Source organism: Malania oleifera, chromosome 10, assembly GCF_029873635.1.
Source record: "Malania oleifera isolate guangnan ecotype guangnan chromosome 10, ASM2987363v1, whole genome shotgun sequence".
Lineage (NCBI taxonomy): Eukaryota > Viridiplantae > Streptophyta > Magnoliopsida > Santalales > Ximeniaceae > Malania > Malania oleifera.
The window spans coordinates 7,075,535-7,103,195 of record NC_080426.1 but is presented as its reverse complement, the minus strand read 5'-3'; the positions used below and the strand labels follow the sequence as shown (position 1 = coordinate 7,103,195).

At 36.3% G+C, this 27,661-nt stretch overlaps 2 protein-coding genes across 3 annotated transcripts in view; one reads left to right on the top strand and one right to left on the bottom strand.

The window, feature by feature from the left end:
* The first annotated feature begins 2,965 nt into the window (after nt 1-2,965).
* LOC131165827 (uncharacterized protein At2g39795, mitochondrial-like) lies at nt 2,966-6,369 on the top strand. The gene is made up of 3 exons (XM_058123928.1): nt 2,966-3,425; nt 5,592-5,929; nt 6,062-6,369. Exons 1-3 carry the CDS (start codon nt 3,003-3,005, stop codon nt 6,219-6,221), a joined length of 921 nt encoding a protein of 306 aa, XP_057979911.1. The 5' UTR covers nt 2,966-3,002; the 3' UTR covers nt 6,222-6,369.
* A 2,096-nt stretch (nt 6,370-8,465) lies between these two features.
* The window catches only part of LOC131165824 (delta-1-pyrroline-5-carboxylate synthase), a 46,207-nt gene continuing 27,011 nt past the window's right edge, over nt 8,466-27,661 (bottom strand). Inside the window, exons 16-20 of one of the 2 annotated variants that reach the window (XM_058123926.1) lie at nt 15,188-15,338; nt 15,034-15,102; nt 14,750-14,816; nt 14,598-14,668; nt 8,466-8,891 (exon numbers count right to left, since the gene is read on the bottom strand). In XM_058123926.1, the coding sequence (XP_057979909.1) occupies nt 8,810-8,891; nt 14,598-14,668; nt 14,750-14,816; nt 15,034-15,102; nt 15,188-15,338 (440 nt within the window). In that variant the 3' untranslated portion in view covers nt 8,466-8,809. Of the gene's footprint in view, nt 8,892-10,842; nt 11,918-14,597; nt 14,669-14,749; nt 14,817-15,033; nt 15,103-15,187; nt 15,339-27,661 lie in introns of those variants that run through there. The other variant, XM_058123925.1, reaches the window with a different exon arrangement.

Genomic DNA, 27,661 nt, shown 5'->3' with positions numbered 1-27,661 from the left:
TTACGAAATTCTTTAAAAACTCATTTTGGCCACACACTAATAATAATCTTATTTACTTACTGAGCGTCGTCTCATCCCAATCATATTTTATTTCAGATAACTCTGAAGGACATGTCGGGAATCAGGCTTAGCAAGCATGCGGGTGGGGGATTAGAAAAAATAAAGATTGATTAGAAATATTAGTATGGTTTCAGATATTTATGTTTGTGTAATTTTCCTTCTTTTGAAATAAATGATTGTAATATGGAATATTAGTGCTCTGGTTTGAATAAAATTTGAGTTTATTTTGCTTCCGCTGTAAATCAGTAGTAAAAAGTTAATATCCCAGGCCCCTCGGGGTCGGGGTGTTACAACTTGTGTTAGTGAGTTATTTAATTATGATATTAATGTAAACTCACTAAAAGTATGAATACGCTAATGTTATGTGCATATTATGGTTATCTTGTTAATTCATATAAATGTCATTCATATGGACCAAGTGGGAGAATGTAAGACATGTTTCACATGAATGAAATGGGTCCCACATGAAGGATATATGTCCCATATGATAAGGGTAGTGAATGGATACATTTATGGGTTAACAAAAGAGATTAGCTTTGAAAATGTTGTGAGATTAATGGCTGGAAGTTGAAAGGTTTTCCTATATATTAGCTACTGTTAGAGGGAGTAGTTGTATGGTAATCTGAATGGAATTCTGAATGGTAATAGAAGAAATGAATATAGGAAATTTTCCTCTCTTTACCTTTGCTCTCTATTCATCAGACATACTCTCATAAAATCTGGTGAAGTAAAGAAAGAGATCGAGGTGAAGCAAGAGAAATGGTTTCTTGACGTGTTCTTCTCGATTGACATATATCATGAATGATCTCGGTATGTGAATTTATGGTTTTCTTTATTTTTCCGCATCAAAGGTAACTTATATAAGTAAAGATCATGATAATTAAAAGTCTTGTTTTTAGCAAATAACATTATTAAATTCTTACAGATGCTTCTAATACGAACATTTTAAAATTTTGAACCTCATTATGTCTCTTAAGAGATATTGGATAAGATATGATTATTGATAAATGAACAAATAATAATAATATTGGTTAGGAAACCCTTTATATTATGATGCATACATTTTTAGCAAACAACTATAATCTAATTAAAGTATTGGAGAGAGCCATTAGATATTACAAAATGTTGATTGTAAGTGATTGTCAGGAATTGACAAAGTCAAATTTTCAAGACAAGATGCATGATCCATCGGCCAATTTCTTATTGTTTTCTAATTTCAATTCTCAGCTTCTTCTTCCTCCTTTCTTATTTCTATGAATAACTGTTGTAGTGTGACTCATATTGAGTGGAACACGTGTACAGAGAATGCTCTGCTTCACTTCCCATATCAACCTTTTGGGCTTATAATTTATCGTTTTATTAGTTGGGACGATTAATGGGTTGGGGATGCCTCTGTATGGCTAGGGTATGATATAACTATACTTTCTATAATAATGAAATTCAGCTTAGTATAAATACATATGATATAACCATACTTTCTATAATAATGAAATTCAGCTGACGCTTGCTTCTGTGGATGTAGGCATACTGCCGAACCACGTTAAATTCGTATGTTTTTTATTACTTTATTTATCTCTTTATTTTTTCTATACTATTCATCATAATTGTCGCACGTTTCACAACAGTAACATATATCTCTTTTGTGAGGAACCTCTAATACAAAGTATCTCTTTATCAATGAAAGTTAGGATTTCTTTTTAGATTGTAACTCCTTACATATTGCCAATTTTAGGACCAAAACAAAAAACATATTTCAATAAAACCTAAATTTGAGTTCATTTGTTTGCTTATATTAGGCATCAAGGTTTTCGATCAATTATCTCTCTCTCTCTCTGTTTATTTGTTTCTATTAGGCATCAAGGTTCTCTCTCTCTCTCTCTCTCTTTGTGTGTTGTGTTTTCAAGCTCTAGAAACCAACATGAACTACTACCTCAAGCTCTAACAAAGAGTACTCAATTATGTAAATGTACAATGCACAACACTATTAATTTGTATTTATGTTACGATTATTTAACTTTTTCTTAATCTAATTTGACATAATTTCATGATCAAAAGTATTGCATTTTTATATGTTTTGTTATCATATTTGAATATTATGGTTTAACTTGATATGTTCTTTATTTTTATTTTTATTTTGGATCATAACTTTTGAGATGCTTGAATTGATGATAAAATATGGTAGGTCAATTACCATTTTTTTTTTATATATAATTTATATCAAAATATTGACTTATAAGATATTTGATATTTATTTTAATTACTGACCATTAATGTTATCTTATGTTAATTAAATTGATAGTTTTAATTAATTCTTCTAATGAATATAATTCATATTATTAATTTTTAAACATAAAAAATAATTTTGAACGTTAATAACATCGTTATATATATATATATATATATAGTTATTTAAAAATAAATTTAAAATTTTATCTGTAAATGATAGGAATGGAAAAACGGGTTGAAACTCGATGGGTGATCCATGACTCACTCGTTTAAATCGTATTTGAGTTTAACAAAAAGTAACCAGTTTATAAACAGATCAACCCGAGTCCAATCCGTTTAATAAATAGGTCAGGTGGGTTTAGGTTGGGTACCCGTTTGGTGATACGTTTAATTTAAAATATATATTATATATATATATATATATTACATTAAAAATATTAATTAAAAAGATATAATATTTTCTACAATTTATGTTTTTTTTTTTAAATATTAATAAATAAAAAAGTATGACTTTTTTAAAAAATATATGTCATTAAATATGAAATGTTTTTAAAAATTAAAATACTACTTTTTATAAAAATGTATCACTATATATGAGAATTTTATGAGTTTAAATTTATATAGCGGAATTTGAACGCTTTTAATCCCGACCCATTTACCACCCGTAAAATTCGACCCGTTTTGCAAACGCGTTGGATTCTCGCGGTGCAAGCAAAATGAGTCGAAATGAGGGGAGCACCGAAGCAGTAATTACCGTAACAGCAAGTCGCCTATATTTAAGTTCGCCGGTTGACGCCAAAAACCCTAAAACCCCCAAAGCCCTAAATCGACGTTCTCGTGGCCTAAAACCCTTCTCTGCAGCAGCTCTCTCTCTCTCTCTCTCTCTCTCTCTGATGGCGGCCTTGACTACGCTTCTACGTAGGGCAGCTTCTTGCGGGACGCCTGTTGCTCTGCGATTCCTCTCAAGTCAAAGAAACCGCCGTGCTGCTCTATCCACCGCCGTCAATCACTGCTGCTCATCCACATTTTTCCCGGCGCCTCGATATTTTTCTTCTAATAAACCCAGCTCCGGCGATACTCTTCTCCGCGTCCTGGACTCTGAGATAAAGTGTGCTGAGGAATCTGACGATCATGATCGGGTTAGTGCCCTCTCTCTCTCGTGTTTAATTTCAACTTCTGATTTCATTTTTTTTGGGGCGGAATTGAAAATGGAGGGAAAAATCAGAGAGATAAAATGATAAGCTAAGTGTGTGTGTGTGTGTTTTTTTTTTTTATGAACAGTAAGTGATACTTTGGGCCTCAATTGTCTTCTTTTTTTTTGTCTTTTTATTTTCTTTTTGGTCCCCGTGGGGGGTGTTGTTGTGGCGGTATGGAGGAAACAAAATCTGTGTTGGATTATCAAATATTTTTAGTTAGGCATTTTTTCCCTTCTAAAATTTACTAAAGATCAATGTTGGCATGTTGCTGCAAAGCTTAAGAATTTTTATACTGCTTCTTGTTGTAGCCTAATAGCTTATTGATGTGTAGAATGATAGTCTCTTAGAGTTTGACTAGTATAAAAAATTCAGAATGTGATAGCATGGAGGAGGATAAATTAGAACAACTTAGATGTGATGTGATTTCAATTTATCTTTGGGGAGGATCCATACAGTAAAAACGGAAAAAGAATGTCTCCAAGCTTATGTTAACATAAAAAGGAAGCTAAATTAGAATCGGTGGTGTAAGATAAACACAAATGAGAATGCCATCCAGTGGCGGATTCAGGAATTACAGTTAGATGAGGAGAGGGGGGAGGGGGAGTATATAAAATAATATTTTATTGAATTTGTGTGGAACTGAACAAGCACTGTACAAACTTGTTTTGAGTTCCATCCATATCCACACAAACAAATCCAAATTGAAGTCTCCAAATCTAGGCTTCTAAGCACACTACCATACTAATATTTAATATGAAAATAAAAATACAATAAAAAATAAAGTATCTTTAATGGCAACTTGGCATAATGATGACTATATGTCATTCACCCAATTACCCAACATTTGAGAGTGCACAGATTTAAGGGTTAGGATTTGTATTTTGATTTGCGAAATTTAGCCAAAATGTAATATAACATTGTATTCAATATGTTTCAAATCCACCCACAAATCAAAGTTTAAGCCCCAAAATCCATAACCTCAAAAACTATCTCAAAGCTGTAAGGTTAAGGATATGGTTCTTAAATTCACATGATTATATGAAAAAAGAAGAAGAAAAAATATGAATAATCAATCTACCTCAAATTCATAATATACAATATTACGTCATGTCTATATTAAAAATTACAAATAAATGTGCATATTGTTGTGTTAATATATATTAACATTGTACATTATAAAACATAAATGAACCATTGGGGGGGCGGGTTAGGGGTGGTTAGGAAAATTAGGCATTGGTATACATTTTTAACTTATAATTATTATTTAAATATATATCTATATGTAAATTTATGTAAGATAAATACCAAAAATAATAATAAAAAAATTTTAGGAGGTTCACTCTCAAAGTTTATTTGGCCTCCTACATGTAGGTTCCAATGGTTGCACAGGCTCCAAAATAAAACTTGTCATTGTCTCATCCTAAGTGAACATTCATTGGAGAAGGGTGAATAATCCATAATGTTGCCCATTATATGAAGTGCAAAGAGGATATGAATATGATTATAAGAGAACAAATGTAGAAGTTCTTTGTCGTGCATCATGGCTCAGAGAGGAACATAACCTTTATATATGTTAATTCCCAAAAAAGCTGAAGAGTTACTGACAAATTAATTTTGGCATAAAAAAATTATTTTTTTATTAAATAATCAAACAGGAGTGAAAGATATAAACACAAATAAGAATGCAGACTTGTTCATTTTACTTGTTGATGTATTATTGTCATCACCTACATCCTTCAGTAGCACAGCAATAGGGAGTAGGTTGAAAGGTCCACAAATGACGTAATCAACTAACTAGCCACAAAGACGTCTTTGATGTTTGATGTAAGTTTTGAATATTTAGGTATATTTATCAAATCTTGCAAAGAAATATCAAGATTTGGAATCACAGATATATCAATATTGACGGAGGCATGGAAAGAAAAACTGAAATATAGGGTAGGTGTATGTCAAAAAATTAACAAAGTAGTATTTCTTTGTTTTCTTTATAGAAAAAGTAGTATTTATGGAAGTGTAGATATAGTAGCATTTGTTCAATTCCATGATCATCCATGATTACCTTGCTCTCACAAGTCAATGGTTAATTGTTCTTTTTCCCGGATTCTGTAGATCGAAGAGATTCCAGGTGGCTTCCCTTTTGAAATTCAAGATAACCCTGGTCAACAAACTATATCACTGAGCAGAGAATATCAGGGTGAAGTCATCAAAGTCGAAGTTCACATGCCTGATCTTGTCACTGGGGAGGAGGAGAACGAGAATGATGATGATGATGATGAGAAGGGCAGTCAATCTAGCATTCCTTTGGTTGTTAATGTTTCTAAGAAGGATGGGCTCTGTTTGGAGTTTGGTTGTACTGCATTCCCAGATGAGATTTCCATTGACAGCCTGTCAGTCAAGAATCCAGAAAGTTCCGAAGATCAAATTGCATACGAGGGACCTGACTTCTCGTAAGTTTGGGATTTTATGTGTGCTTGCACATGCTCATTCTAATTTGAATATTAACAAATTGTCATAGAAACTACAGTTTCTTCAATTATTTTCTTATTCTAACGCATTTGCCTGCGTGCTTTTATTTGTAGTGATTTGGACGAGAATTTACAGAAGGCTTTCCACAAGTATCTAGAGATTAGAGGAATCAAGCCCAGCACCACCAATTTCTTGCACGAATACATGGTCAACAAAGACAGTAGAGAATATTTAATGTGGCTAAAGAACCTGAAGAAGTTCATTGAGGCATAAGCGACTGCCTTGTAGTCTGTAGAACAATTTTGGTCAAAATATTCCATATGCAGTGAGTTCTTCATGTTTTGCTTTTTGAGAGTTTGAACGTGGTTACTACCACCTCATTCCGCACTTTCTAAATAATTGCTTGCTTATGTGTTGTCAATGTTGAGTTTTATGTGTGCTCACCCCCACTTAGGAAAATTCATCGTCAAATTTAGGCGAGTCCAGAGGCAGTTTGGCATTCTTTAGCTGTCCAAATACTAGCTTGTATCTGTGATGTAATTTATTTTGGTAAGGTTATTTGGCACGTGGTTCCAACTTGGGATGGACAGTTCTGTGCGATGTACGCATTTAACGGGGTTTCCACTACGGGCAGACGCGTATCTACCATCACTTCACCCTTACCCGTTGAGGGGTTGGATGTTCACTCTTGCCAAATTTCGAGTTAAAAGAGTGTAAATAGAACTGCTCGTTGCATTAAGTTTTAGACTCGCAGTGAGGCTGCAGCCGGTCTATCAGATATCTATTCTTCGGAAGAAAATACTTATAAGACATAAGAACTTGGTAGTTTGTGAAAGACTCAATATAAAGTTTCAAAGTTTTTCATTAATCGGTTATTAAAAAGAAATATTGATTGTTTGAAAGTTTCATGCAAATTATAGCTAAATTTTTTCATTAATGCATAATGTGAAACTCTTGAGAGCCCTTCGGTAAAAATTATAATGCTAAAGCTAAAAACCATAAACAATTATAACTTGAAAACTAACATTCCAAACTCACAAATTAAAAACGTAATTGAAATGTTAGTAGACCTAAATTTTCATGAAGGATCGGGGCTTGGAAATGTGATTTTTAAGAACATTCGCAGGTATCTTGTCTGATTTTGGAAGGATATTTGCGCGGGTGAAATCAAATTAGAAAAGCTAATTGGTGTTGCGTATGTTCAGTCTTTCTTCTATTCATAATACACTGAAAGAAAGGTAGATGAGTTCACTTGTTGGGCACTTCGGGTTCTTAATATTCCTACCATGAGATGAGATGGAAGGCTTTGGATTGGGAAATGATAATCCCTTCCAAGTCCTTTTTCGCTCGTCTCACAAAATACCAAATCTCAGTCCTTTCCATTTGAACGAGTTGTGGGTTATTCAAGACCTAGACAAGTCAATGAGTTCCGTGAATGAAGCAAGTCTTTAATATTTATTTGTTTATTTTATAAAAATAAAATTTTAATAAATAGTCATTTCAACAAAAAACAGCGATAGCATTAAATTCTACTAGGTCTTCCAATGCATTTGATCGAGAATACTTCCTCTAGTATATTAAAACTATTAAATCCTTCCCCACTTCTTCATTTCAAGTTATCCTCCATGCTAGAAACAGTAAAACTATTAAATCCTTCCCCACTTCTTCATTTCAAGTTATCTTCCATGCTAGAAACAGTAACTAACTCACTTCATTGGTGCAGTACTATAAACCATGACCCTCATCCTATTTTTGACTGGTGCTAAAATTTTTCATTTTAATAATAAAAATTAATGCATTATTTATTTATACATAGCATTAAAGAATTAATTAAAATAAAAGAGATAAATGCAATGCTCATTACAACTGCACTTCATGAGTTTTCTCCATTTGAATTCGTTCTATAGTCGACTATCATTCACCCAACAATTTACAGTCCAAAGTAGGACAAAAAATAAAAATAAAATTTTGAATTTGTCCAAAATAAGGATTTATAATAAAATAATTCAATGTTCTAAACCTTTTTTTTTTCAAATATTGATAAAAATCTTGAAACTGAATCTTATTTAGCTAAGGCTCCAAACAAAAAATAAATAAATAAAGAAAATGAATAAACAAACCCAACACAAAACAAAACCACATATTGATTATCTGAATGTCCCCATATTGATTAGATACAATCTCCTAAAACTATACTAAAAGCCTATGACATACATGGCATTGATTGGTGGTTTTTCTTTTTCTTTTTTTTGTGAATTAAGTGTACATGTATTTAGATCCACCTTTGGTACCAAATTGTCAAATTAATAAAAAAATTATAATTTTACAAAAAATATTAAAAATCCATGAGGGGAAAAAAAGCTAATAACCTAAACAAACATATTGACATTTATTTTTTTCGCTACAAAATAAAACGAATTACCAAACAAACTCTTATTTAATTTTTGGGGGGGGGGGGGGGGGGGGGGGGGGGGTGGAGGAGGGAGAGAGGGATAAGACACTATTTACCAGCTCTGAAAAATAAAGACAGTTCCGCAGTCAAGACCATGACTCCAAAAGAGAACTGGTACAAAGTGATTCTAACCATCTTCGACAAAGCAGAGTATAATCGAAACTAGCGTTTATAAATATAAATTATACAACATGTGTGAGCACCACCACCACCACCACCACCACAACCTTCCCTTTCTTTCCCACTTTTTTATCTTCTTCAGTGACGCTCTCTCTCTCTCTCTCTCTCTCTCTCCCTCTCTCTCTCTCTCTCTCTTTATTAACAAAGAAATTTGTTAAAATCAAAGGCTGCAGAAGAGAGCGCGTCACCATCCATCGACCTGGTAGAGCTTTATTTTGAGCCATTTCTTTTAAGCCTGTAAAGGGAGGTCCTTGTGGGTGTAACCAACCCCTTTATCCCCATCTACTACTTGCCCACTTCCTCTGAGTAACCTGCATTTGATACAATCAGCTACGCATGCATCCATGCTCCAGATGAAATCATTAGCACACCTTAATATTAACGAGTTTGATCAGTGTCAATCAATGATTTTCTTTCACCTCTGCATATCATACAATACGCGCCCATAAAATTTTTTTGATTTACACTGCTTTGCCATGGCTCCAAACATTTTACCAGCATGACTGCGCAAGCTCATCCTTCCGTGATTAATTCAACTTTACTTTTATTCCCAATATTTTTGTATATAGCATAGATACGACAATTTCTCCAATGCTTTCTTATTTTACCTAACTCCTAAAATCTTATTGAACGTGTCAAATCCATAAATAACAAGTAGAAACCAAGCTTCAAGTCAGACTAGGTGAGGCCAAACCCATACTAGTGTTTACCTTAATTTCAAAATCCAAATGTATAACATAGTAAACCAGGTGAAATCTAGCTAATTGAATTTGCCCCAACAAAAAAACTAAAAAAAATAAAAACTCCATCCACAAATACATTGATTGCAGTCAAACCCATATTGCACAACCAGTATGCCACATTGTCTTCTCTTTTAAGACTCTTATGAAATGCACGGATCCTTTCTCCCACACATGAAATCTAACAGGAAAAAGTGCCTTCCAAAAGGCTTGAAACTTGACTGCTAAAGGAGAATGCAGGACTCTTACTATCCAGCAAAAGATGTTGACACGAATACTTTTAAACATTAGACAGCATTTAGGCAAAAAAAAAAAAATGGTTTTCAAAATTGGAGAATGTTGGCATATTAGATTAGAAATATAACAAATATGTTTCATATTAATAAAGGGCAGCTCAATGCACAAAGCTCCCATGCATGTGAGGATTGGAGAGGGGGCAGACCATAATGGATCTATATTACGCAAATCTTACATTTTTGCAAGAGGCTACTTCCATGTCTTGAACTCATGACCACCAAGTCACACGCCACAACTCTACCGTTACACCAAGGCTCCCCTTCTTGTCACATATTAATAATAAAATATTATTATGTACACACTTTGCTTTAGATTGCGCAACCCCATCCTATGAGATTGAAGGCTTGGTCATGGTTTTTATTATATAAACACACTATAGACATGTTTGGTTTGCGGCATAAGAAATATTGGGTGAAAGAAATTAACCTCCCCTAAGGTTTAATAAAAAGACAGACCAGATTTCAAAAATTTTAAGGGCCTTCCCTAAGATTTCAAAAATTCCACAGATCATCTTTGAAGTTTGCTAAAAAGACACAGATCTTCCCTTATATTTGGAAAAAAGATATTTTTTTTTAGAGGTACAAGTATCCAAAAAATCAAATGTCAAAGGAGGTCTATGAGATTTTTAAAATCTCAAGGGAGGTCTGTGGGGTTTTTGAAACCTCCGAGGAGATTAGTATCTTTTGCCTAAAAATATTCCCATTAAATGGCATTCTCAGGAATTTCATTCTAAGAATGGGATGTCTGCCTTATGAGAATATTTTTATTTGATGTGTTGTAACATTTCCAAAAATGTACATAGATTCCTATGTCAATGTTTGGTTAACTTGAGTATCCTAAAAGGCATTTTAAGAATATGATTGTTATACCTTTGACATGTGTGTAACCAATAGATAAAGAATAAATATATTTTCGTCATAAAAAAATACTAAAAATACATAAACAAATCCTTGTCCTAAAATTTTCAACAATCACATAAATTAAAAAAATTTGACACTAAAATAATCAATTAATCGAAATAATTGAGGGAAATAGGGTGTCTAAATATTAACCATTCTATTATATTATTATAACACACATCAATAATAATATTACTTTCACTTTTTTAATAATTTGTATTAAATATAATAACGTGTGATAATACTATATCATAGGGGTCATTGTTGTTCAACCCGCCAAAATAGTGACGGCAATCTCGTCCAAAAAGTAGGATTCCTATAGAAATATGGGATGCCCAAGAATGTTAAGATGCCTGCCACATATGATTCTAGCGCCCGAAGAAAGGCAGAAATGATATGCTATGGAGGAACATCGAAAGATGCTGCAAACCAAACACCCCCTATAGGTGCTCTCAATCTTAAATCCCTACCCCTCTCGTGTGCTTGCTCCTGCTACTTGAGAGCGAAACCTGACTGGTTTAAGCAAAATATTGGAAAGCTCTTTCAATCAGTCAAATTTCACAACAATGAAAATGCCTACGCATCTCATCTGATTATCATGGTTCAATTCCAAAATGAGATGGGGTGGGGTTGTAGGAATATGGCATGGGGGTGGGTCTACCCCAATGTGCACCCCAAGGCCCCTCTACGTACATAAAAAAATAATAAATAAAGGGAAGAAAATGCCTATAAAACTCACCTAATTTCCTATCATTCCATAATGAAGGAAGAAAGCTTGCAAACAATTGTAAACAATTATATTTTGTTTGAACATTTATATATTAGTAGGGGTGGGAAAAGGAGTTCACGGGCCGGGTCCGGGCAGGTCTTAAACGAGTCACAATCATGTAAACCCTAACCTGCCTGTTTAATAAACAGGCGGATCACGAGTTACCCGTTTAAAAAATATAATTTATTTACTTTAAAAATTTAAAGCCCAAAAAATTACATAACAGATCATTGAACCCCAGTTTTGTAGTTTCAAAAAAAAATTTAAAAAAAAAAAAAACGAAACAGCCCCAATAAACGGGGCTTCCTCATTCACTAGGCTTCCCTCTTCTGGAGCCTGTGTCCTGGACTCCCAGCGTTTTTATGCAGATCTGGCAACTGGTTTCACTGGTCAAAGGCTGCAGAGTGCCAACTGAGGTCCGAGGGAGAGGGAAAGGATAGGGAGAGGGCAGGGTGAGGATTGTGGGGTGAGGTTGTGACTCATGAGGGTGAGGCGCTGGCCGCAGAGGCAGGAGGGACTGAACGAGAGCGAGTGCTGCAGGCTGCGAGGGAAAGTGAGTGCTGCGGCCTGCGAGGGAAGGGAGTGCTGCGGCCTGGGACTCTGCGAGGAACTCTGACTCTGGTGTGACGGTGCTGACAGAGGGAGAGGGAAAGAGAGAAGGGTAGGGTTAGCTTTAAGTTCAATATATATATATCAGAGTTTTAAAAGGCGAAGGCGTGAGGCAAGGCATTTTACCCTCCTTGAGGCGAGGCGTAAGCCTCAAGGCATTGAGGCGTAAGCATTTTGGGACTATACTTTTTTAAATAATTAATAAATAAAATCAATTTATATATAGTAAAAAAAATGAGAAAAATTTTAGAATAATGGAGAAAAAATTAAAAATATGATTTTTAAATATCATATAAGCCAATTTTAGATAACAAACACAAATAATATATGTTAAAAAATAAACATGAGCCACATTACCAAAAGAATAAAAAATAAATAAATAAATAAATAAATAAGCCAAATTAAAGCATCATCCGAAAGAATAGAAAAATCCAAATTAAAGTCATTCACTAATTTTTAAGAATATAAAACTAAACAAACAAAGGCAGATCAAATCGAAGGGTACACAAAGATTGGAGGAATCATCAGAGAGGGAGAAGGCGCTGGAGGAAAGCTACGGAAGCTTCGTCGAGTCGTCGGAGAGAGAGAAGGAACTGGAGGAAAGCTACGGAAGCTTCGTCGACTCGTCAGAGAAGACTGTAGGCTTCGTCGAGAGATTTGAAGCTTCATCCAGAGGAATCGTCGAGAGAGGAGAAGACTGGAGGCTTCAAAGAGAGACCAGAGGCTTCATCGAGGCCTATCGAGAGAGCAGAGGAGAAGAAGCTTAGCAAGAGAGAGAGGGAGGAGAGCGTATGCCTTGACATTTGAGGCATAAAAAGGCGAGCCTCTGCAACTGATGCGTACACCTTCTCACCTTATGCGTATGCCTTTGTGGAATTATGCATTTCCACTTACGCCTTAGGGCATTTTAGGCTCAAATCGCCTCAAGGCACACCTCAATTACGCCTTTTAAATCACTGATATAGATAAATGGCCCATTTATATACGGGCCGGTTCCGGGTTGACCCGTTTATAAGCGGGCCGACTTGTATAAAACCCGAACCCATTTTAAATGGGCAGGTCACGGGTCACTTGTCGGGTTTTGACCCGTTTTGCCACCCCTATAAATTAGTGATTTTGTTTTAAATTAGTAAAATTAGATGTATTAAAAGTACAGTTAATTTAGGACTATTTTGTGTATTTGAAGCACTCGCAGTTATTTTTGAATTTGTTTTTTTTGTTTGGATTATTTTGAAATTATTTATTTTAGTTGTAGTTTTGGGTGTATAAGTACATTGTGTTGTGTTTGTGAGCAGTTAATATTTTGAGAACAGATTTCCAATATGTTTCCCTCTCTCTTTCATGCAGTCCTCTCCCCTTTCCCTTCTTCCAACCCATTTCTTGTTCGTCCTCATTATTCTCTTCTCCCCTCTGTTCTGTATTGATTTGCTGTTCTGTCCAGCTTCTCTCTGTTCTATTTCTGTTCTCAACTGTCTAATTTCAATTCTGTAATTCCTCTTTGCCATTTCCATTGTTCTCCTCCCCTTCTCTTCTTCTTTCTATTTCTCTCTCCTAATTTTCTCCATCTCTCTGTTTCTGAATTCTCTCCACATAAGAGATACAGAGAAGGAATTTTATGAAACAAAGAATCTTTTAATAGTACAGATCCCTCCTAGCAATGTACAAACACAACATAGGAACACAACAAACTTCATAGTCAGAACTTAAGAACATGAATATTAGAAACGTACAAGAAATTAGAAATATACAAGAAAAGGTTCATGTACCCCAATTAGCTCCTATATAATCTAAAGGCTTAGTTTAGTCTAGTCCTGGATTCTTCAAAATCCGCACAAACTACCAACAATGTTACTTTGAACACTACCAAACAGAAAACCCTGCAACCACCCAGCTAGATCAAAGATATAATGTATATGAAGCAGTGTTTTAAAAGGCTCAATTGAGGCTCGCCTCGAGGCAAGGCACGCTCAAAACGCCTTGAGGCTCAATCTAAAATACCAAATTCCAAAAAGGCTAATGCATTACATGCTGAGGCTTACACATATTTATAAAAAGCATGCCTTTTGCACCTTTTTAGTTGAGGCTTACGCATTTTGGGTGTGATTCTCAAGTTAGAACTGGTTATAAAATTTTAACTACATATTTGTACCAAAGGCATGTCACAATATGAGTTTATTTCTAAAATCCTTGAACCTCAACCTTTCCTAAATAACTGGAGTTGTATCTTACGTCATGAAATGAACTTTGTAATGGTATAGCTATCTCTTGTCATGATTTATGTCATGTATTCAAGTTAGCAATTTTTTAATGGGCAACAACTATTTTGCGAAGTACATCTAGTTTTTATTTTTTACATTATATTTGTGATTTTATTAATTTTTTACTTTATTTTAAATATATATATAATTTATTTAACAAATTTTTATCTTAAAAAATAAATTCTCAAAAAGGCTTACGCCCCAACGCCTTAAGGCTTATGCCTCGCCTTTTGAGGGTTAAAACGCCTCACCTTACGCCTTCACCTTTTAAAACATTGATATGAAGTGAAACACGTCATCATAAATTTAAATAGAAGAAAAAAAAACAAAAAATATACAACATTATAAAACATGTTTAAGCAATTTCTACTAAGATATTTAAAATATAAGTGTGCCAGGACTTCGAAGTTCTACAAATAGTTCAGAAGAGAGCATAGCTACATACCATCTAGTCGTTAACAATCCCTCAACACCTACTGGACCTCGAGCATGAATCCTGCTTGTACTTATCCCAACCTGTTAAGCCATTAAAAAGAATCCGCCATATAATTGGCCATCATAACCAATATCCAACAAAAATTATAAAAGATACGGTACCTCTGCCCCCAGTCCAAAGCGAGCTCCATCACAAAATCTTGTGCTCGCATTGTGAAACACAGCAGCACTACAAATTAAAGAACATGCCACATTATAAAGCTACGCTAAATTCAACTATCATTTGAGAAATCAAACATAGAGTATATGTTACACAAACAAGGATTAAACAATTCACAACTGCACTGTGTATAGAAACTCAGGTTATGTTTCATATAAAGTGAGAGGCAAAAACCAGGAAACATGGTTTCAAATGTTTGATAATTAACATGTTAAGGCATTCTTACCTGTCAAGTTGATGAAGAAAGACCTCTGCAGCTTCATGGTCTTCTGTTACAATGCAGTCTGTATGTGCACTGCCAACAAGATGAAAGAAAGTAAAAAACATGACAATAAGTGTTTGCACTTGTGCTGTGAGAGAGGCAGAAACTGAAAACATGCCTTCCATGACTATGTATATGATCAATGGCAGCATAGACATCATCCACAATTTCAACAGTGCAAGACATTGAATTGTACTCATGATGAAATGAGTGTGCCTCTGGAATATTTAGCGAGGAACTAACTTTTGGCCCACCATACAAAGTAACACCTGCAATAAATATACATCAATTAGTAGTCAGTGGCTTGTTTTGCTCAGTGCTCATCAACATTCCTCAAGGGTCACCTTAAGAATCTATACTTTGACCATCAGATGAAACATTACTAATTTGCAACTTTATGCCAACACTAGAACCTGGTAGACTTTATTGGAACTTGAAAGTAAAAACTAGAGATTAATCTAAGCAGAGAGATATCTCTTCAAATTCTGCTTCCTCCATAGGTTCTCATAGAGTTGACCGATGTATCATGACTTGGTCAAGTCATCATATTGGTCTAAATGAAACCAAACTTGACAATGAGAGAATTTCAGAATGAAAAAACCCACTATAGACCAGGAGCTTAATGCAAAGAACTTCATCCCTAATTTAACAAAATATTCATGTGACCTCCCCAACTGCTTCAAAATGATCAGCACAACAGTAATGAGTTAAAAGTGTGGAATCTATCTGTTAAGCTGTTCAAGGACTTCAAATCTTTTACATATTGATGTAGAACAAGAAGTTATGTGTACACCCTTGTTGGGGACTAATAAAAAAGGAATTGGATCAAAAGATTGTTGGATCCTAACCTAAACATGTTTAGTTAACTAATTTATTTGGTTCTTTAGTTTAATCAATAATAGGATTATGTATATCTGGGATTTATTTTTTGCAATAGATGTGTTTTCTAGGGTTTCATTAGTAATTTCATGTATCAATAGAGGTTATTATGTAATTCCTATAATTTAGGTTTTCTTGTAAGTAGGGTTTGAAAGCCATGTAAGAGTTAGTCTTTTTTCCTCTTTGTTTATGAATTTGAATTGAGAAGTTTAATGGAATTCCCCCCCCCCCCCACGCACAAATTGTATCTCTTTCTTTCTCATCTCTTCTTCTTTCTAGCTTCTTCTCTCCTCTTATCTCTCCCATATTATCTTTTGGCTATAAATCCCTGATGTTGTTCTGCATCATTTGGTATCAGGGCCCAAATTTTGTCTCCACTCTTCCAATTCACTCCCACATTTTCCACTTTCACTCATCCTTCTTTTTTCCTGCTCAATTTTCCCTCCACAACATCAAATTCCTGTATGGTTCTCGAACCAATTTCTCTCCTCTATACTTGATCTTTTTCCTTTCCACTTTGTCTTCCCTCTTCTTATTTATGTTTCTCTCTGTCCCACCCCCCCACCCTGCGGGCAGCACCTAAACTGCTGTTCTGTCTTATTCTTCCATATTCTTGTCAACGAAACAGCAAACAGCAAAGCAAAAGATTTCTTTCATTACTTTAGCCCACAAATTATTTCCTTATTTTTCAATTCATTACTTTGTACAGTTAGCATATATTTAGTTTACATGTATAGGGCTTGACGGATTATAGTTTACATGTATAGGGCTAGAATCATGCTAGACCTTATTTACTTTCCATGTATAGCATTCTTGTAAAGTCTATATATAATATACAGAACTCAAGGCCAAATCATTCAGCCATTCACACAATACTTTGACATGGTATCAGAGCCAGCTGACTATTAAGTTTTTTTTCCCCTTCGAATTTTGTTGTCTTCTTGGTTTCGTTGCTGTTGTGGTTTTTTTCTCTCTACTGGAATTTTTTTTTGTTCTCTGTTCTTTCAGTACTTCTGTGGCTGAGTGGCTGTCGGCACAGCAGGTTTTCTGGCTTGCCATTTATTTCAGTGCAGGCAACAACTTTCTGTTGCTGTTCCTGGTGCTTCTCTGTCTCGGCACAGCAGGTTTCTATCCTTGTGATTCTCGGCAAGCAGGTAACAGCTTTCTATTGCTCTTTGTGATTCTCGGCAAGCAAGCAACAGCTTTCTGTTGCTGTTTCTGGTACTTCTCTATTTCGGCACAGCAGGTTTCTGTCCGTTGTGATTCTCAGCACAGTAGGTTTCTTGGTTCAAGATTTATTTTTTAAGTGCAGGAAGGTTGGTCTTGGTTCTCTTTGTTGCTGTTTCTGGTGTTTCTCTGTCCTTGTAATTCTCAGCACAGAAGTCTTCTTTTTTTGGTTCAAGATTCATTTTTTAGTGCAGGCAGGTTGTTCTTAGTTTTCTTTGTACCTGCATTGTTTATTTTTTGGGCTTCTAGATTTTCTGGTGGTCTTTTTCTTTCAGCAGTTCGTTTTTTTTGGGCTTCTCGATTTTCTCCTTTATTTAGCATGAACTCGGGACCTGTGCGCGTCAAGTTTATGGGCAACAATTATATTCTACGTGGGCTTTTCAATTTGAACTTTTCCTGAAAGGAAAATATGTTTGGGGTCATATTGATGGCACGCATTGTGCACCCAATCCTGATAAATCCAAGGAGTCAACGGCTTGTCATTCATGGGCTGTGCTTGGTGCCAAGGATTCAGCAGCTTGTCTTTCATGGGGTGTGCTTGATGCTCGGATTATGTCTTGGCTTCTTGGCTCAATTGAGCCACATATTGTCCCCAATTTGTGACCTTATCGCACTGCTCAATCCATGTGGACTTATTTAAAAACAGAATATAATCAAGATAACGATGCCCGTCGTTTTTAGTTAGAGCATGCGATAGTCATGTTTCAACATGACAATCGTTCCATCCAAGACTATTATTTGGGGTTTCTGACTCTTTGGAATGAATATTCTGATCTGATTACTACGGATGTTCCTGTTGCCTCTCTTCCCATTATTCAACGTCTCCACGAGACTAGTTGTCGTGATCAGTTTCTTATGAAACTCCGCTTTGAGTATGAATCTGTTCGCCTGTCTCTGCTAAATCTCTCTCCGATTTCTTCTCTTGATGTTTGTTTTAGTGTGTTACTTCGTGAAGAACAACAGCTAAGTACTCAAGTTACTCTGGCACAATCTCATGGTAGTTCAGGGTCTATCCCTGTGGCTTATGTTGCTCAACAACGCAGACCGCCTGCGCATTCTAGTACCTTGCAGTGTTTTTGCTATAAAGAATTTGGGCATATCGCTGCTAAATGTTCCAAGAAATTCTACTCTTATTGCAAGAAGGGGGGTCACGTTATCAAAGACTATTGTATCGGCCTGCAGAATCGTCAGGCCCAGGCATTACAGACTTCTGTTAGTGCACCCCCCACAGTGCCTTTTGCGGCGCCCCTGGCTCTTCTTCAAGTGACTCCTCTACTCCTGCACCTATAGCGAATTATTGCACACCCAAAATGGTGCAACAGATGCTAATTTCGGCATTATCAGCGATGGGGCTCCAAGGTAACAATTCTACTAAACTCTGGTACGTGGACTCGGGTGCCTCTAATCACATGATGAATAATCCCACTACCCTGTGTCATGTTCGGCCCTACGTTGGTCAATCTTCTATTCAGACTGCCAATGGCATTTCTTTGCCAATAGCTGCTGTTGGAGATGCCTCTTCTAAGTTCACTGATGTGCTTCTTGCTCCTCAGCTTTTCATGAATCTTATTTCTGTTGGTCAATTAGTTGATAACAATTGTGCTGTTAATTTTTCTGGTAATGGTTGTGTTGTGCAGGACCAGGTAACGGGGGAGGACCTAAAGAGGGGCGCTTGTTTCCACTACTTTTGCTTGTTCCAACACATTCTCCAGTTTCTTCTATTAAATCTTTTGCTTGTAATAATGTTTCAGATCTTAGTATGGCATGGCATCGTCGTTTAGGCCATCCCAATACTCAGATCTTATCTCATGTATTGAACTCTGGTTTACTTGGTAATAAAGAACGTTCTTCTTTATCTCGAGTGTGCCTTTTGCAAACTTGGTAAAAGAAAAACTCTTCCCTTCCCTTTGCATGCTAGTAGAGCTTCTCAGTGCTTTGATCTTATCCATAGTGATGTTTGGGGACCTTCCTCGGATAGTTCACACGAAAAAAATTTAAATACTATGTGACTTTCATTGATGAATATAGCAGATTTACTTGGGTCTACTTTCTTCGCTCTAAATCATAGGTTTTTCGTACTTTCACTGAGTTTTTAGTGTATGTTGACAATCAATTTTTTGTTTCTATTAAGACATTACGCACAGATTCTGATGGTGAATATGTGTCTACTGAGTTTCAGGCATTTTTGTCTTCTAAAGGTATTATTCATCAACATTCATGTCCTACTACTCCCCAACAGAATAGAGTAGCCAAACGGAAAAATCGTCATCTCCTAGATGCGGTATGTACTCTCTTGCTGGAATCCTTTGTTCCATCCTTGTTCTAGGTTGAGGCTCTGAAAAATGCTACTTACTTGATTAATTGTTTACCTTCTCAAGTCCTACTCATGGAGTCTCTGTATTTCCACTTATTTGTTAAGCAACCTAGTTACGATAACCTCCGTACCTTTGGTTGTGTATGTTTTGTTCATTTACCTCCTCATGAGTAACATAAATTATCTGCTCAATCTGTTCAATGCACATTCTTAGGATATAATGTGTGTCAAAAGGGATTTGTTTGCTATGATCCTACATCACATCATACACGCATTTCTAAGAATGTTATTTTCTTTGAAAATCAACATTTCTTTCCTGTGTCCTCTGTATACTATGATTCTCCCTTCCTTTGAGGAGCATTTCTCGGATTCTCTTCAAGTCAGTTCTCGTTTTAAACCAGGTATCATGTATACGACACTCCCGCCCACAGTCTCCTTCGATAGCTCATCAGATATCTGATCCTACCACGCTCCAGATTCTGTCAGTTGCAGCACCTCCAAAGCCTTTGGTACATCACGCTTCTCGAATGTCTATACCCCTGGATAGATATGGGTTTCCCTCTTCAAGTTCTAGCAATTCTGTTTTAGCTCTTACTACTGCATCGTCCAATTTAGATATTCCCACAACCTACTCACACACTGCCAAGCATGATTGTTGGCGACAAGCTATGCAAGAAAAATTGCTGCTCTAGAGGCCAATCACACCTGGGACATTAAGCCTTATCTGCCCACCATTGTTCCACTGGGTCGTAAATGGATTTTCCCAATCAAGGTCCAATATGATGGAAGTCTGGATCGTTACAAAGCTCGCCTTGTTGCACTTGGGAATAATCAGGAATATGGTGTCAATTATGAAGAGACCTTTGCTCCTGTGGCTAAGATGACTATTGTTCGTACATTTTTGACTATTGCTGCTTCCAATGATTGGCCACTACATCAAATGAATGTCAAGAATGTTTTTCTTCACGGGGATCCTAAAGAGTGTATTTATATGAAGCCACCCTCGCGCTTGTTTCCCTCTCTGACTTCACATATGTGTAAGTTTCGTAGCTCTCTTTATGGTCTCAAACAAGCTCTAAGAGCCTGGTTTGATAAATTCCACACCACTTTATTACAATTTTCATTCAAGCAGAGCAAGTATGACACTTCATTGTTTCTTCGGAAATCAGACATGGGTATTGTTGTTCTTTTCGTTTATGCTGATGATTTGTGATTACTGGTTCCGATTCTACTTTACTTGCTTAGCTCAAGACTCATCTCTCAGAATCCTTTCATATGAAAGATCTTGGGTCTCTCACATATTTTCTTGGTCTTGAGTTGAATCGTAGTCCCTCAAGTATTTCACTCAATCAACATAAGTATGCTAGTGACTTGGGGGCCACAGCTGGCCTTCAGAAGGTTCAGAAGGGTACTTCCATTGATACTCCCATGGAATTAAATGTCAAGCTTCACAAAGAGTAGGGTGACTGACTTGCTGATCCCAATTTATACCGAAAGTTGGTGGGTAGTCTTGTCTATCTCACCATTACTAGATTAGACATTTCTTTTGTTGTACAACAAGTCAGCCAATTTCTTCAGACTCCTCGTCAGCTTCATTTGGCTGCTGTCCGTATGATCATACACTGTGTTCAGGGCACTTCAGTCCGTGGTTTATTCTTCCCTGCAGTCAGTTCTACTCGTCTTGCTACTTATAGCGATGCTAATTGGGCTGGTTGTGCGTATACACGTCGCTCCATCATTGGTTGGTGTGTGTTCTTAGGTGATGCATTGATCTCTTGGAAGAGTAAGAAGCAAGACAAAGTTTCTAAGTCACCGACAAAATCTGAATACCGCGCGATGTCTCTTGCTTGTTTTGAAATTATTTGGCTTCGAGGCTTGCTTGCAAAGCTAGATTTTTCTGAGAATGATCCTACACCTCTACATGCCGATAATACGAGTGCTATCCAAATCACGGCCAATCCTGTCTATCATGAGCGCACGAAGCATATTGAAGTCGATTGTCACTCTATCCATGAAGCATTTGAAGCTCGTATTATCACTCTTCCACACATTTCCACTGAATTACAAATTGTGGATATCTTCACCAAGGCTCTCACTTGTCAACGACATTACTTCCTAAGTAGCAAATTGATGCTTGTTGATCAACCCGCATCAATTTGAGGGAGGCTGTCAACGAAACAGCAAAGCAAAAGATTCTTTCCTTATTTCAGCCCACAAATTATTTCCTTATTTTTCAATTCATTATTTTGTACAGTTAGCATATATTTAGTTTACATGTATAGGGCTTGGCAAATTATAATTTACATGTATACGGCTAGAATCATGCTAGACCTCATTTACTTTCCATGTATAGCATTCTTGTAAAGTCTATATATAATATACAGAACTCAAAGCCAAATCGCCATTCACACAATACTTCGACAATTCTTCCATTACATCAATAATATTCCCGCGGTGGGGGGGGATTGGGGGATCACAGCTGCTGCCCTTCAATTTCAAATGCCACTTTTCGACAACCACTTTGCAAACACTTCTACCACCCTCAGAGACAAAGAACCCCCCTCCCCTAAAGGCTTATGTCCGAAATTTTGTTGACACTCGATTGGAGAAGCCTCCCACGCTACATGAAACTCCACCAGCCGCTGCTCCTCTTGTTTTCCCATTCTGACAAAATTTCCTGGTCAGGTCACAAGCAAGGTTGAGTTCCCAATCTTTTGATTTGCCATCTCATTAACCGAAATCTATCCAAGAGATCCCCATGCATCTCACGTACCAGTTGCTTCTAATAAGAAAGTAAAACCAAGTTCACCTCTCATATTTTTTAATTCTCTAAAATTGACATAGTCCTTTTGTACAAAAACTAATCCATTAGAAACAAAAAGATTAAAGAGCCCAAATTTTCAACAAGCTCATTTTTCCCTCGTATATCAGACCCAGCCCAAAAGAAGGGTAAAAAATGGTCTTTCTCTTAGCATATCTCCTTGTGCTGGCCTCCTCACTCCTCAATACCAAGCTTAGGCCCACATCGTTATTTGCAAGTCCAAAAATAAAATTACTAAAACAACCCAGCCCATCCTACAACAATATAAGCTAAGGACTTTATGTTCTCTTTCACTATACCCACCAAGTTCATCAAACTCAACCACACTGCCACATATCCAATCCACATCAACTAAGTTGACAAATAATATGCCATGTCAATGAACCTGAAGACAGAATTCAATTTTTGTATTTCTTCAATTGAATATTTGTACATCCCAATCTTATAATATATAATACAATCAAAGATTCTAAATAAGTAAACAATCTTCCTACAAAATAATATACAATCTTCTACATTAACTACTTTCCTAATTTACTCAATATACCCAAGGATACTCCGGATTTCAACACTCCCCCAAGTTGGATCATAAATATTAATCATATCCAACTTGCCAATGAAATCATCAAAGTTTTGTCGTGTTAACCCTTTAGTAAAGATGTCTGCAGTTTGTTCCTAGGTAGGTACATAAGTCATACAGATGGTTCCTTCTTCAACCTTCTCTTTGATAAAATGTTGATCTACTTCCACATGTTTAGTCCTGTCATGTTGAACTGAATTGAGAGAGATGCTGATGGCTGCTTTGTTGTCACAATAGAGTTTGATAGGGAATTTCGCTTGAATTTGTAACTCTTCCAAGAGTTTCTGTAACCACAGTCCTTCACATATTCCTTGTGCAACTGCTCTAAATTCAACTTTAGCGCTGCTTCAAGCCACTACATTCTGTTTTTGCTCCTCCAAGTTACCAAATTTCCCCATACAAAGGTGCAATATCCAGTGGTAGACCTTCTGTCTTCCGCTAATCCTGCCCAATCCGCATCTGTGAAGATTTCTACTTCCTTGCTTTCACATTTTTTGAAGAAAAGTCCTTGTGCGGAGAACCCCTGAGGTACCTGAGGATCTTATACACAGCATCTAGGTGAGTCTTTTTCGATGAATGCATGTGTTGGCTTACCACACTTACTGCAAATGCAATGTCGGGTCTTGTATGCGATAGGTAAATTAGTTTACCAACCAATCTCTAATACCTTTCTTTTTCAACTAGTATCCCACATTCTTCGACCCTCTTTACCGCTTCAATCGGTGTTTCACTAGGTTTGCAACCAAGCATGCTAGTTTTCGTTAGGAGGTCAAGAATATCCTTTTGCTGAGAGACACTGATACCCTTTTTTGATCTAACAATTTCCAATCCCAAGAAGTACCGCATTTGTCCCAAGTCTTTAACTTCAAACTCAGCAGCTAGGACTTTCTTTAATCTTTCCATCTCCACTGTATCATCTCCAGTTAGGATTATATCATCAACATATACTATTGGAATTGTTTTCTTACTACTTTCAGACTATTGGAAGAACATAGTGTGATTTGATTGTCCTTGTCGATATCCCTAATTTTTAATCACTTTTGCAAATCTGTCGAACCACGCTCTGGGAGATTGTTTGAGTCCATAAAAGGACTTCTTGAGTTTGCATACTCTATTTTCTTCACCTTTCTTACTAAAACCTAGTGCTATAGTCATGTAGACTTCTTCTTCTAGCTCGCCATTTAGAAATGCATTCTTAATGTCGAGTAGCTATAGTGGTCAATCTAAGTTAGCTGCCAAGGACAGGAGTATCCGAACTATGTTCAATTTTACCACTGTTGCAAATGTCTCCGTGTAGTCAATGTCATAAGTCTGTGTAAACCCTTTTGTAACGAGTTTGGCTTTATATTGTTCAACCATCCCATCAGCTCTATATTTCACTGTGAAGACCCATTTGCACCCTACTGGATTCTTTCCTCTCGGCAAGTTCATAACATTCCAAGTTCCATTTTTTTCTAGAGCCCACATTTCTTCCATGATGGCTTCCCTCCATTCAGGAATTTCCAAGGCTTCCTGAATATTCTTTGGAATTTTTATCCTGTCATGGTTAAAGGTAAAAGTATGATACCTTGTAGACAGAGTTTTATAGGACATGTATTTTGACCAGGGATATAGAGTACATGACCTAGTTTGTTTTCTAACTACAATGGGTATATTGATGTCATTAGGTGCAAACCTATCAAAAGAAAGCTAATTGTCATTGATTACCTGACCGGGACTGAGCATGAACTCATGGTTGCTCGGAGCTATCACCGGTTCCAACTCTTTTCGTGCCTCGGGTATGAGATTCTCCCTATTCTTTGTTTTTGGCTTTCTTGAGTAAACAAGTATTTCCTTTCGTTTTTCTGCATCTCCCCCTGAGTTTAAGTGATCAATTGTATATGACAGGTCAGGACATGATGCAATGGGAGACTCAACAATGGCACAGATTCAGTAGTATAGAAATCAAAGAACCGATCTTCACTCCACTTCTCCCCCTGAAGAGAGGGCTTTGGAAAATAAGGAGTGGTTTCAAAGAACGTGCCATCAAGGCTGACAAACATTTTTTTTGAGACAAGGTCATAACATTTGTAGCCTTTTTGCATAGGAGAGTAACCAATAAATACGCATTTAATGGCACAAGGTTCCAATTTATCCATATTATGAGCATGAACATGAACAAATGCAGTACATCCAAAGATTTTAAGAGAGAGATTGGAGTGGAATCGAGAGATAGAAAAATATTCCTAGAATTTCTGGAGAGGAGTGGCAAAAGAAAGAACTCGACTCGGCATTCGATTAATGAGATGTGTAGCTGTTAAGATAGCATCTCCCCAAAAATAGTTTTTCATACTTGTAGTGAACATCAATGCCCGAGCTACTTCAAGTATATGTCTATTTTTTCATTCAGCAACCCCATTTTGTTGAGGGGTATCCACACAAGAACTTTGATAAACAATTCCATTTTCTTAAAGATAATGTCCCAGGATATCATTAAAATATTACATACCATCAGTACGTAAAATTTAAATGCGAGTTTGGAATTGTGTTTGAATCATGGAGTGAAAACTGACAAAAATAGAACGGACTTCAGTTTTATCTTTCAACAAGTAAACCCAACAAATACGAGTATGATCATCAATAAAAGTAACAAACCATTTAATATGAGTGCGATTAGGGGAGCATGAGGGCCCCCATAAATCATTGTGAATCATAGTAAATGGGCGAGATGGTTTGTATGTGGATTTTGGGAAAGAATGACGCTGGTGTTTTGCAAGCTCACAAACTTCACATTGAAAATCAGAAGACGTTTTATTTGAACAAATAGAAGGAAATAAACGTCTTAAATATTGAAAATTTGGATGACCCATCCTAGAATGCCATAACAGAAGCTCACTATCTCTAGAAATAGATCCAGAATCACAAATTACAGTATTACATTGTTCACTAGTATTTGCCTCTTCAAAGTAGTAGAGTCCCTCACATGCCTTAGCACTACCAATCATCTTCCTCGATGATAGGTCCTAGAAAACACAGTGAGATGAAACAAATTTAACAGAGCAATTGGAATCTTTTGTCAACTGGCTAATGGATAACAAATTGCAAGATAACTTAGAGACATGTAGGGCAGATTTTAAAGTTATAGAATCAGTTATGTGAATACTTCCTTTGCTTGCAACCAGTGAGAGAGATCCATCTGCAATTTTAACTTTCAGGTTTCCAGCATATGGCATAGTAGTTAAAAGCGCGCCTCAGGCGCAAGGCGCAGTGAGGCGATGAGTTCGCCGCCTCATATCAGGTGAGGCGAGGCGACCTGCAAGAGGCGAGAGGAGGCGAGACGAGGCGCAGTGAAGCGCGAGGCGCAGTGAGGCGCGCCTTGTGTATTTTTAAGCCATTTAAAGGAGACAAACGAACAGAGCCCTAGCCCCTTTCGACCCTTCCTGAGTTCGTTTGCGAGCCTTTGAACCAGCCGGAAGCCTTCGCGACTTCGTCTTCGAGCTTCGACCAGGATCGTGAGTTCATCTTCGACATTTTGAAGAAGCACGACCTGCGCAACTTCGTTTCGAACCAGCCGGAGCCCTCGCGAGTTCGTCTGCCTGCCTTCGAAGCAGTCGTGAGTTCGTCTGACTGCCTTCGAGCACGACGTGAGTTCGTCACGTCGCCTTCAACACTTCGAACCTTTGTAAGTCTTCTTCTTCTTCTTCTTCTTCTTCTTCTTCTTCTTCTGTTGCTGCTTCTCTTCTTCTTCTTCTTCTTCTTCTTCCTGCTGCATGCTTGCTGCGTGCTGCTGACTGCTGACGGCTGCCTGCTTTTTTTCTTCTTCTTCTTCTTCTTTATATGTAAGCTTACTGTTTTTTAATTTATAATATTTAGTTTAATTAATGTAAGCTTATAAATTATAACTAATAACATAATATTTATTTTTTTCACAGAAATTTAGCTACTGTTTTTTAATTTATAATATTAACTTCAATTAATGTAAGCTTACAATTTATAACTAATACATAATATGTATATTTTTTACAGAAATTTAGCTACTGTTTTTTAATTTATAATATTAAATTTAATTAATGTAAGCTTACAATTTATAACTAATACATAATATGTATATTTTTTACAGAAATTTAGCTACTGTTTTTTGATTTATAATATTAAATTTAATTAATGTAAGCTTACAAATTATAACTAATACATAATATTTATTTTTTTTACAGAAATTTAGCTACTGTTTTTTAATTTATAATATTTAGTTTAATTAATGTAAGTTTATAAATTATAACTAATACATAATATTTATTCTTTTTATTGAAATTTAGGTACTGTTTTTTAATTTATTTGGAAATGCATTATGTAAGTCTTAAATTATAAATATATGATGCATTGTTTTTTCAGTTAGGATACGGGATACCAAGTCTAAAATCTTAAATGGATTCTAGTTCTGGATGTGAGGCCTCGTCAAAGAAAGATCCCGCATGGAAGTATGCACATTTGGAGGATCAAAAAAATAGAAATAATTTGACTTGCAATTTTTGTGCTAAAGTCACAAGGGGAGGAATATTTCGAGCAAAACAACACATTGTCGGAGGATTTCGAAATGTGAAAGAATGCTCTAAGTGCCCTACTCATGTACGTGAGGAGATTAAAGAGTATATGTTGAAGAAAGATATGGAAAAGGAGGAAAATGAGTTATTGCCCGACTTTGATGATATAGATCATTACGGTGAAGATGAAGAAGATGAAGTTCAAGAAATTGACATTCGTGGCAAGAGAGTGTTTACTAGTGATGGAAGTA